At 45.2% G+C, this 12,466-nt stretch overlaps 1 protein-coding gene across 3 annotated transcripts in view; it reads right to left on the bottom strand.

The window, feature by feature from the left end:
* Positions 1 to 5,816: 5,816 nt before the first annotated feature.
* The window catches only part of Prrx1 (paired related homeobox 1), a 94,121-nt gene continuing 87,471 nt past the window's right edge, over positions 5,817 to 12,466 (bottom strand). The window contains exons 4-5 of one of the 3 annotated variants that reach the window (XM_078022290.1): positions 9,209 to 9,292; positions 5,817 to 7,909 (exon numbers count right to left, since the gene is read on the bottom strand). In XM_078022290.1, coding sequence (XP_077878416.1) covers positions 9,235 to 9,292 — 58 coding nt within the window. In that variant the 3' untranslated portion in view covers positions 5,817 to 7,909; positions 9,209 to 9,234. Of the gene's footprint in view, positions 7,910 to 8,428; positions 8,792 to 9,208; positions 9,293 to 12,466 lie in introns of those variants that run through there. The other 2 variants (XR_013426345.1, XM_078022292.1) reach the window with 2 other exon arrangements.

Genomic DNA, 12,466 nt, shown 5'->3' with positions numbered 1-12,466 from the left:
TTCCACGCCACTGCAGCTCATCACCAAGAGCACCAGCAGCCCTGGGTGGACTCTGCTGCGCGATACCTGTCCTTCCCTGACGTGGTGCTTCTGTGTGCTGGGATGTTTCTGTCTACTCCTGCTTCTCAACACACTTTCTTTCACTGAATTCTTGGATATCATGGATCCTGGTTTTCATTTTTTTCTCCTTGGTACCTTCTTGATCTTTGTGAGTGCTTTTACTTCCATCTACCTCTATCCAATTCAGGGTCCTGTCCAAATCTTAGCCTCTTACCCTTATTCTAACCATGTTTCCTTCCTTTTATAATTTCACTTTTCATCTCTGTGCTAATGATCCTCAAACTATTTTCCTAAACCCAGATCTCTTGCCCCAGTTTCCAACTAGAGCAAATCACCTATTGAACATTCATACCTTACGTTCCAAATATACCTCAAACTCTTCATTTGCCAGACGAAACTCATTGTTACCTAAGCCTTCACCTTCCTCCTGCTACTGTTCCTCTTAAATGCCTGTAGCAAGGATTTATCAGCAGCCACCGGGCTATCCAAGCCTGAAGTGTGGTGTTCATTCTCACTTCTTCCCCGATTCTCTTCTTCAATGTCTGAAGACTCTCCTTCCTTGGTGTCTGTTGACTCTGTCCACTATTCTAATCACTAGGTTGGTTCAAATCTTTATCATCTCTCACCTGGGTTATTTCACAGCCTTCTACTTTCCTTCTGACAATAATTGCCTGCATCCAATCAGTTACTCATATGGCAGTCAGAGTAAATTTTCTGAACTTCAACTTAATCATGTGTTTCAAGCCCTTAAAAGTGACTAGGGCCCCTCAGGATGAGGTCTAAACCCCTCAGCACGGCTCACAAAATCAACAGTTCAGCCTCTCCCTCTAACTCAGCCTCTTCTCTCACTGCTCTTCAACCTCACACTCTTCCTTCCAGTCACACTGAGCCTTGTACCATGTTTATAAACACAGCCAGGACTTTATTCTGCTCTCCTTTATCATACCGTTAACTCCTGATGACCTGTTAGGCCTCCTCTTAGATCTCTCTTCTTCCATGAAGGCCTCCCTGATTGCCTCCTGCATCAGAATGAGTGCAGAGAGAGAGAGAGAAAAAAAAAAGGAATGAGTTCAGGGCATTTCTCTTTGATCCCTTTGATTCCAGAATCCCTGGTCCTAATCCCTCTCGTAGACCTTTCCACCCTGCAGCTGTAATTCCTGTATCCTCTCTTAGATGATGATGATGAGCTACTTAAAAGAAATACCTTCACTGACTTGTCACAAGCCCAGATCCTGGCTTATAACAAGTACTCCATGAACAGCTAGTAAATGAGTGAGTAGATCCATGCAAACAAACGCAAGGAATGACACACTCAGGTGCTTATTTTCATAATTAAATTTATCTGTTACTAATTCTCTTTGTAGAAGTAAAAAATATGTGAACATTATTCTTAGGTGAGCATGATTCTAGAACTTTTGAAAGAATATGAATAAAACTCAAAGTGATCTTGATGATTTTAGACTGAAAGATTTTCCAATCCCTTGAAGTAGCAAGTGGACATTATTTCCAAGTCAAAGTAGAACCTTTCTGGGTTCTACCCTGTAGATGATTATAACTAGCCATGCTTATTGTGATATCACTGTTAGTCAATGGGTTGATAGTTTAATATGTAGTAAGCTATTGAGTCTTCATAATAATCTAAGGAGATTGCTACTATCCCATTTTACAGATGACAACCTGAGACATAAGGAGGTTTATTAGCTTCCCCTAAGTCACACAGGTGGTAGTCAGCAGAGGTGTCTAGCTGCAGAATGCTCTTAGCTACCAAGCTTCACTGCCCCATAGCTGTCTTGGTTTGAGCCTTTGTGAGTGAATGCTCTTGCGACCCTCTGATTTCACTCCCAATCTTTATTGTGTTTACACATGTTGATGTGGAATCTATCCCATTTACATGCTAAAAAAACAACTCAGAATTAAATTTATACTTTGAAACCAAAAGTATAAATGATAATACTTATTCCCAGGATAGAGGAAAGTAATGCCTCCACTTCTGCACATTTTTCCCCATGAATTTGAACAAGCGTGCATGTGGCACTGAATTTCCTTCCTAAGTCTCAGGACTGACTAAGTAATTTGCAGGGCCCAGCGCAAAATGAAAATGCAGGGCCCTTGTTCAAAAATGATTAAGAATTTCAAGGCGTTGACAGCGGAACATTAAACCAAGCATGAAACCTCCTAAGCACTAGGCCCTCTGTGGCTGCTCAGGAAGCACACCCATGAAGCCAGCCTGCAGAGGCTCCTTCCTCCAGGCACCCGGCAGCCAACACCTTGTCTGTAGTGACGTTCACCTGAGAACAGTGCTGCTTAGCTTTTCTGCATGCCATAGTAAGAATTGTATCTTCAACCTTAAGACAATTTCTAAATTGCTTAAGAGAGCAATCTTTGCTAGCATTATTTCAGCACAGAACTTGTATAATCAAAGAAGAATCTACCGAGTAGAAAGTATCTATGTCTTTTATTCAACATAATATCCACTTGTTCACAACACTGTACAATAGAAATTAGTGCTCCTATTTTACACGAACAAACAGAAAGGTATTAAGTAACTTCCATAAAATCACTTAGCCAGTAAGTTGAGGGGCTACTAGTTGAGCCCAGAACCACTCATCTCTGAAGCCCATGGTTTTTCCATTACACCAGGCTGTTGCTTGTGCAGAATGGAAAAAGGCACACTCAGTCATGAACTAATAAATTGAATTGTGAGCTGTTTAGTTTTTGTTTTAAGCAAATATAAATTTATGCTTGTTTTGTTGTCTCCCCAGTTCATTCCAGATTCTTCAATCATGGGCACAATTGTGGGTATGCACAATGTCTAATTAAGTTAAAAAAAAACACTAACCAAGACTATCTTCTGCAGCTCACTGAGATCCCTACTAGGAATGCTGCCATGGTCATTCTCAAATATCAGGGACAGATGCAGTCTATTAGGAATTACAAGACCAGCTGTTGTTTTATATCATTAGACTTTTGCAACCAACTGGGAAAAATCAACTTCTGCCAAGAGGCAAGTCTCCAGGCTTTGCAACAAATATCAATTCCAATTTGGTTGAGGCTGTACAGGGGTATTTTTTCCTATTTCTCATTGTGCCAGAAGTGATGCTCTACACGCTGGTTAGAGCTCAACCTGAACTGTGTCACATTTTCCACTGGATGTAAGAAGGTGTGCATTTACTCTGCCCACCAACAAAGAGAGCTGGGCACACATTCTCCATCCAGATAAAAGAGCAAATGCCTTTGCTGTGTCCTCTACATTGAAGCTGGGGCACAAACTATGTCTGGGGCTTTGAGCTAAGAACAGTACAGGATTTGGGAACCAATCACCTTGCCTTGGACAAGGAGAAGAAGAATGATAATTTGTTATTCTCTCTGGTGAATGGTTATGTTGTCCATTCAAGGTCATTAGCCATCCAGCAATTCACAAGTGGCTCTCCTTGGCAAGTCTTGACTTTGAGTCTGACAGCAATCTGATGATTTCATAGCATTTTAGAATCATGAAGTGTTAGCTTTGGAAGTGGCCTTAGCAATCACATAATCTGAATACCTCATTTTACAGATGACGACACTGATGCACCGAGGTATTTCAAGGTGGCTGAAGTCTAAAGCCAGCAGATAATCTGGTCCTGGACCTCAGATGCATCCCATTGCACCACAGCTGCCACATGCCACTCAGCTGACATGTCAGAATTCATTTTCTCTTCGTCTGCAGGTGGTTTCCAGTTCAGCAGGGAAGCGCTTTGAAACAGGAATACTTAAATGAATCAAGTTTGAATGAGCCCATACTTAAACCTTTTTTTTTTCTTTTTTTAATATTCCACAGAGCATTCAGCAGGACACCGTCTGCAGAGGGCACCTTCAGTCACTCCTCCTTTCATTGATTCAGTCCACGGATATTTACTGAGCACACACAAAAACTATAATAGGTACTTAAGAGGAAGGAATGTGTTGCTATTTCTACTAAGATAAATAAGACATGATCCCTGACCTAAATGGGCTTATAAACTGATAGGACAGGCATATAAACAAAAATTTTAGTAATTATTTAGTTAATATATATACATTTTAAAATTTATTTATTCTGATTTGTTATATATGACAGCAGAATACATTTCAACTCATAGTACACATAGAGAACAATTTTCATGTCTTTGGTTGTGCACAAAGTAGAGTCACACCATTTGTGTCTTCATACACGTACTTGGGGTAATGATGTCCATCTTATATATTAACTAAATAATATATATTAAGTAATATATACCATTTTATATAAACACACACACACACACACACACACACACACACACACACACACACACAAAGGTACAATAAAAACACCACAGGAAGAAAGCTAAGCTTTGGCAGAGGCATTATTGAGTAAGTGCCTATGGAATCACTGTTGGGTTGATTCTCCTGTGAGCACCACAGGCAGGAGGTGGACATGAACGAGGGAGAGGATGAGAGGTCATGCTCTGCAGTGGGATCCTGGAGGAGGGCAGGCTGCAGAGCAGGTGAGCACGACATGGAGGTGGAAGGACACAAAATGACGTCAGATCTTGGTGGCCATGGAACATCAGGTATTGTCATGTGAACGGTGAGAACTCTAAGGCCAAGGAACTGAAAGGGGCATCCTGTGTGTCTGGGGATGACATAAATGTTGACTGGAAAAGCCAGACAGCGGAGAACTAGTCAGGAATCACAGACCTATCTCTATCCAGTGCAAACGAGATAATCCCATTAACTGTATCCGCCACTTTCTCTTTTAGGATTCAAAAATAGCTCTTAGTCTTCAGGCCTACAGCACCCAGACTCAATCCCAAACCACACTCCTGACGTTCTTGGCTGATTTCCCACATCTGTGTCGGTGGACTCTCCCTCCCTCCATGTGCAGCAGCCAGGACTTCTGGGTCATTCTGGACTCCTCTCCTTCTCACCTCCTACTTCCCGTCTCCCAGGAATCCATCCACCCACCTTCATGGTTTCTCCGGAACCCAGTCAATGGCTCCTCACATTTCTTGCTACTACCCTAGTCTGACCCACTGTGGTTTCTGGGCTGGACAATTGCCGTCAATTCCTAAAACCTCCCCCAGTTCCTATTCTTGCCCCTCGATAGGCCCCGACCAGGCACATTTGATAATATCTGGAGGTAGTTTGGGTTGACACAACTAGAGGAGGTGATGGAGTAGCCTCCAGAAGGCAGAGGGGCAGGGGTAGCCCAACCACCGGCAATGCACAGCGTCCCCAAAGCAGAATGGCGGCAAGCCATGACGCCCCGCCCTCATCACAGCTGCTGCAAGGAGTCTGTCTGAAAAACAAAGTTAATCTGGGCATTTCTCGGTTAAAACACTTTAAAGGTCATCTGTTTCCCTCAGACTGGGGCTGTGGCTCAGTGGCAGGGCACTCGCCTCGCATGCATGAGGCACTGGGCTTGGTCCTCAGCACCTCACAAAGATAAAATAAAGATGCTGTGTCCACCTAAAACTAAAAACAAGTATTTTTAAAAAATGATGATCTTTAAACAGACAAACAACAACAACAACAACAAAAACCCAAATCTCCCACAACAGCCCAAGGCCCTGTGAGCTGGACTCCCATCAACTCTCTGATGTCATCTACCACCTCTGCCAGGCCCCTCCTGCTGCCAGCCTGGGCCTCTCCTCTCCTCCGTCCCTCTGGCCGGGAGGCTCTTCCCGCAGGGATCCCTGGCCCCCTCTGGACCTGGCTGGTCAGCACTCCACCCTGCTCTCTCCCTGATTCTCCTCTTTGGTGTTTGTTTTCTCACCTTCGACTTCACTCTAGAATCCCCACCATTACATACACAGATCCTGTTTGTCTCTCAACGTGAGCTCGACGGGCATCTCCGTCCGCCAAGGCATCGGAGCACGTGGGGGTGTGCTTGCACACAGGAAGCACTCCGTGAACACTTTTGACTGAATATGGTAGTTCTCGAAGGCCAGAAGCTCAAAGGAGAAAACTGGATATGTTGGCAAAAGTCAGTAGATCAGGTCACTTTGACAGCAAATGTGAGAGGAAGATGTTCTTCACTCTCCAGGTGAACCAGAGGTTTCACCGACCTGCCCAAAGGCCTCAGCTAGCAAACAGCAGAGCCAGGCCTCCAACCCAGGTCCACCTGAGCCAGACCACTCCTTCCACACTGTGAAACCACACATTGGTAATCAGCACGAGGTTAACGTCAGGCTGGACATGGGGTGCTGTGACCCCTCGCCAGCAAGGAGGACACGACACAGGATTCTTCTCTCAGCAGTTTATTCAGGCCTTTAATTATGTGTCTCTGGAAGCTTCTCTTACTACTACTACTACTACTACTACTACTACTATTACTACTATTACTACTTCTACTACTTCTACCTCTACTTCTACCTCTTCTACTACTACTTCTTCACCCGAGCGCTCCAGCCTTGATAAAGCACATCAAGCCCCAATGCACAACTGCCACGTGGATCTTTCTCATAGGGTGTTTTACAGCTACGTGCCAACTCTCCCAAAACAAGGAGTTGTTTATCACAAACCACAGCGGAGCCAGCGCCATCTTGTAATGGCGGCTCACCACAGTTCCCCCTTTTTGTTTTACTAAGACAATACAGGCGAGAGTAGAGGTCCTATCCCACTGTGCAGAAGTGGTTGCATAGTATGGCTCAGTCCTAAGGAGGCGCCTTCCCCAGATCTGACTCCATATTAGCCGACGCCTTTTTTTGTGGGGCGGGGCATGGATGGGGCGAGGACGTCAAACATGCATGCAATAGGACATGCTCCCCTGGAGGTCCCTCTTCTCAATGGATCACTCAAGTGCAGTGCCTTGCCTTGCATCCTGTATCGTGATGATGGTGAACAAGAGGGGATAACTGAGGTTGAACTGTGGCTGTCTAGCAATACAGCTACAAACTAGTTGGCAGCACCCTGAAAGAAAGGCACGGACTTAAAGGCGATAGATAAGCACTAGTGTGGAAACCCGTCTGCGTGCAATGGTATCAAGACCTGCAGAGTGCAAGGGCTTTCCAACACTGGAAAGAAGGTAAAAGGAGGACATGTCGATCCCAGTGCAATGTTAAAATAACTTGGGGTGCAACGACCATGTCAAAGGCACTGTGTGGAAACCCATCTGCGTGCAATGGCAGCAAGACCTGCAGAGTGCAAGGACTTTCCAACACTAGAAGAAAGACAAAAGAAGGACATGTCGAACCCAGTGCAATGTTAGAATAACTTGGGGTGCAACGACCATGTCAAAGGCACTAGTGTGGAGCAAGCAGTTTGGAGTTCTGTTAAACCACAATGCAAAGAAAAGACCACCGACTCCAATTTTAAATCAAATTAAAGCAAGCTTGTAATTCCAGTTGGCTGGGACTATCTCTCCCAAAATCCATGGATTAGAGGACAGCACCCCAGCTCTCTAGGAGCATGGTTTTATAGCACAAAAAGTTGCAAAAGGGGTGTGTCTTGAGAACTTACAGATAACAGGATTTTAACAAGCATAGTACAAAGGCAGGTAGCAAGTTAATGATCTAAATGGTTCAACATTTCAAGTTAGATCCCAACACCAGAACTTATGAGGCACCACTAAGGTTTCAGAGAGGGTTGTTATCTGGTCAGGGAAAGCCAGGCATAGGTGAGTTCAAGGCACAGGCAATCATTCTAAGCAAGTTTAGAAATTTCAGTAATTTATAGTAAAACAGAAATTAACTTTTCATGACCTTGTGACATGATTGCTCTCAATCTTAAGATGGAATTAGGCTGGGTTCATCAGTTCCCCTTTTAAAAACTGGGTCTATCTAGTGGTCCATCGAAGAAGTCTGACTGAGAAGTAACAGGCTGGAAGGCCATTTGAGTGATGGGTAGTCTATAAGAGAAATAAGAAATTATCAGTCCTGGAATGAGATTAATGAAACAATAAATGCCACAGCATAGGAGTATGCCAACAAGAATGATGACAATGACAGAGACTAACAATGTTTCTCACCAGGAGGCACCAGAGAACCAGGAGCTAAGAAATTGCTCCCATGACAAGGTTGGCAAGGCCATGACCGCTTTGTGAGCATGTAAATTTTTAAGCATGTAGTCACATTGCCAGAATTATCAGGGATATATACACAGCATTCAGTTTTAATAATGGCACAAGTACCACCTTGGGCTGCAGTGAGGACATCTAAAGCCATCCTACTGGGTGTGTGGGAGACCTTGCCTTTTGGTTTTATTTCTCCCATCCAGTTTCTCCAGTTTCTGAGAAGAACATCAGGTAATCCCTTATTCCTCCCACTCCTCTCCAAAGGGCGCCAAAGTCAAAAGTTTTCTTGACCACTCCCCGTACGGGCCACCAACTGCTGTGACCCCTCGCCAGCAAGGAGGACACGACACAGGATTCTTCTCTCAGCAGTTTATTCAGGCCTTTAATTATGTGTCTCTGGAAGCTTCTCTTACTACTACTACTACTACTACTACTACTACTACTACTATTACTACTTCTACTACTTCTACCTCTACTTCTACTCTTCTACTACTACCTCTTCACCCGAGCGCCCCAGCCTTGATAAAGCACATCAAGCCCCAATGCACAACTGCCACGTGGATCTTTCTCATAGGGTGTTTTACAGCTACGTGCCAACTCTCCCAAAGCAAGGAGTTGTTTATCACAAACCACAGCGGAGCCAGCGCCATCTTGTAATGGCGGCCACAGTTCACAGAAACGGCTCACCACAGTGGGGTCCTTACACGACTTTTCCCACTAGATAAAAATAGAGGCATAGAAAAAAAGGAAGATAAATAAACAAAGCTGGCAAGATTCAGATCTCAAAGAATAGAGCTAATAAGGAAAAGAAAGGGGAACAAAGGGAAGAACAAGGAAAAGCTGGCGTCTTCAGAGAACCATAGCTGGCAGGAACCCAGAGGTCCCGGGCCTCACTTGGTAGATGAGGACTCTGAAGTCCAGGCGTAGCTCTTCACTGCTGGCTTTTAGGGCTGGGTGGAGCTCAGTGGTAGAGCACTTGTCTACCCAGATGCAAGATAGAAATACAAAAAGAGAGGGGGGGGAGGGAGGAAGGAGAAAGAGAGAGAGTGGGAGGGAGGGAGGGAGGGAAGGAAAGAAGGAGAGAGTGGGACGGAGGGAGGGAGGGAAGGAAGGCGTTAGATTGCAATAGGTTACCTGGCTTCCATTCCAACTGGGCTGGATCAAAGTTCACTCTTTCCTTCTCTCCCTTCCTCCTTTTGCTGTATCTCCCTCATCTCTCTGTAGAAAATAGAGACAGTTTTCAAATGCAATTGATCACTGTGAGAAAGCAGAATCAAAACTTGAATAATTCCATTTAACTCAAGTGTGAAAGAAGTGACCAATCAAAATAGTGAACTATTTTTAACAGATTGTTTTCAAATTGACATCAGAAATTAAGCTTAAAAAGTCTGATTAAATACCGCTGCTTCAGCCCATGTGTTAGCGCACACCTGTAATCCCAGGGTTTGGGAGGCTGAGACAGGAGGATCAAGTGTTCTAAACCAGACTCAGCAAAAAATGAGGCACTAAGCAACTCAGTGAGACCCTGTCTCTAAATAAAATACAAAATAGGGCCGGGGATGTGCTCAGTGGTCGAGTGTCCCTAAATTCAATCCCTGGTACCCCCCACCCAAAAAGAATATCTCTGCTTCAGGGTGGTCTGTTTAGATGACTACCGTGAATATAGTTTGTTAGCAGATACACTTACAAATAATATATTAGGATGGAAATATTCTCTCTAAAGTAAAAATTGTTTTCTGTCCTTAGTTCCTCAACGTACCTGCCACAGCTGTGATGACCCACAGCTTCAGTCTAACCGAGGGGCCCGTATTTATGTCCCCACAAGTGTGATGACTGTAGAGTGGGATCTGTCCTTGTCTCTGAGCGCGGCTGGGATCTGTGTTCATTCCTCAGGTTATGAAGACACTCCACCTGCGCAGGCTCAGGGCCACGGCAGGGCTGGGGGGTTCTGAGCCCCAGTGTGAAGCAGCCTCTCTGAGCACCCGTGTCTCCTATCTCCGTGGCCGGCACGTCTCTGGCCTCGGATTCCACAAAGTCGGGGAAGTGCGAACAGGATTCCAGAAGAGCTTCCTCTGGGCTTGTCTTTTGGATTGAGTTATAAGGAGACCATGAAGAAATATGAGTGGTTTTCCAATTAATTTTCAAAGCAACCCATGAGAAGGTGCTCCGCTTTTAAAATTAGATATGCTAATGCACCACAAGAAGTCACAGGATTCTGGTGTCCCAGAGCAAACCTGTAGGTTAGCTGCTTTCCCAGCACAGGGCGAGGATCACTCACATCACAACACGAACGTCCTCAGGCCTCACGAGCAATTGTAAGACTCAGTCACGGGCAGCTTTCCTGTCTCTAGTGCCTGCGTATGTAGGGGACCTCCGGCTTCCACAGACTCTCTATTATGCCTCAAAGTCTCCCAGAAGTGATGAACGTGCTCACAAATTGGCCTCCCTCTGCAGCCTGCATCCTATTCCTGATGGTTTTCTCCTCAACTCTTTCCATTCCCCACTCTCCTCTGCCCTCCTCTCACAGAGCCAGGCTGCAGGTCCTCCTTGCTGCTGTCCTGCTGTCCCCAGTGCTGTCCCCATGCTCCTCAGTCTGTCCACTCCCACAGCTCCAGAGCTGCATCTACTCCTTGGCCTTCCATACAAAGTTTACTAGCCTAACAGCTGGCTTAGGATTTTTTTTTTTTTTTTAAGAGAGAAACGACTTCGTTTAGGCAAATGTCCTGATAAACCACCTGAGGTTGAAGGTAAGGCCTAACAGGCCGGGGTGCTGCCTGGACAGACAGGTGCCTAAATAAGGTCCCTCTCTGTAAGATCATTTTACTTGGAGAGGGAAGGAAAGAGAAAGGGGACACAAACAAGGAGCCTCCTAGGGGTTAGACTGGGGTTTAGGTGAACCAAAGGACCTGTGGAAATCCTGTGGGCTCCGAGACATCTTAAGAATGGAAAATAAAAGAAGCATTGTACTTTAGTGCTTTTTAGCTGCATTTTTGAAAATATACTGCATTCACCAACTTCAAAATGAAAAATGCAAGCATATATGCTATAGTTGTGCCTTGTATTCTTGCAGCAATAAATATAAATACTAAGTACCCAATAAAACCTGGCACTGTTCACCCATGAGACAATCTTCCTTGCAATGACTTTTTAAGATAGTCATCTTGATCCTCACTGTTCAGATTTGGAAATCGAGTCTTCCAAGTAAATAATTTTCCTTAGATCACAGAGATAATCCTGGAAGAGTGAGTGTGGAAACTCAGATCTGTGTCTCGCGAAGCACTTGCCTGTTCGCCAAACTAGCCCACCTTTCAGGGATGAGAAACAGCAATGTCCTCCAGGAATGGACACCTTCTTGGTGAGAAGAACAAGGGGACTAGGCAATGAGCAGACACAGAGCACTGCAGGTCTCCTGCCCTCCCGGCACCATCAGAAACGATTTCACAAAATGCAAACACTGCTAATACTTCTTTGAAATACTTAACATACATTTGTAATAATCAGCAAGACTTCTACAATGCCTGTTTTGTGAAATTCACACAGTGCCCTGGAGCCAGGAGCTGCAAGGGGAAGTCTGCTCTGAGGTCTGATTCGCTCTGTGCAGTTCTTCCTGGAGCCACCGAGTGGTATTGTTGTGCAATTAACACTGCTTCTGTCACCAGTCTGGCCTTTCCCTTCACCTGTTCTAACCTTAGGAGTCAGTCTTTTTGGCATCTTGCTCTGCCAGATCTACAAGGTGCTTATATCCCCTTTCCCCACACCCATGTGGGGCTCTTTAAGTAGCTGTGTTCTCAAATTTCTCCAGAAGCAGAAAGACATGGCTGGTCAATCCACTAGGTCACATTGACCAGTGCCATGGATTGGAGAAGGGACACAATTCTGTGTCTGTTGGCTGGCCACGTTTTATCACAGCATCACATGGGACAGTGGTGCTTGGCCCACAAGCCCCCCGCAGGAGGGGACATGGCCTGTGCGTGGGTCGGCGTCACTTGGACACACCAACCTGTGATGGTCCTTTGATGCTCTCCGGCTCTTCCTCATGAGAGTCACATGAAAGCATATGAAAAATTAGGTCTCATTCTACAACTCCCAGGGGAGAGCTCTCACAGGGAAGGAGGCTCAGGAGAGGTAGTGCGTGCGGAGCTCTGGAATTTGCATCTGAAATCCTGAAACCTCCTTGAAAAAGTCCTCCGCCACCGTCAGGTCTGGAATTTCCCCTCCGTACTTGAAAAGGCTCCCTGTCTCCTCTCCATCTCGACCGTCATCATTCGTGTTCACTAAGTTTGTGTTGAGGTTTTACTTTTCACTCTTTATCCAGACACCCTAAAGGATCATTCCTCCTACTCCATCTAAGATTGTGCCGGAAGAGAGGCAGCCCCTCTATCAGGTGCCACG

The sequence above is a fragment of the Ictidomys tridecemlineatus genome, chromosome 10 (assembly GCF_052094955.1).
Source record: "Ictidomys tridecemlineatus isolate mIctTri1 chromosome 10, mIctTri1.hap1, whole genome shotgun sequence".
Taxonomy (NCBI): Eukaryota; Metazoa; Chordata; class Mammalia; order Rodentia; family Sciuridae; genus Ictidomys; species Ictidomys tridecemlineatus.
Note: the sequence above shows the minus strand (reverse complement) of the source record. Positions and strands in the feature narration are given on the sequence as shown.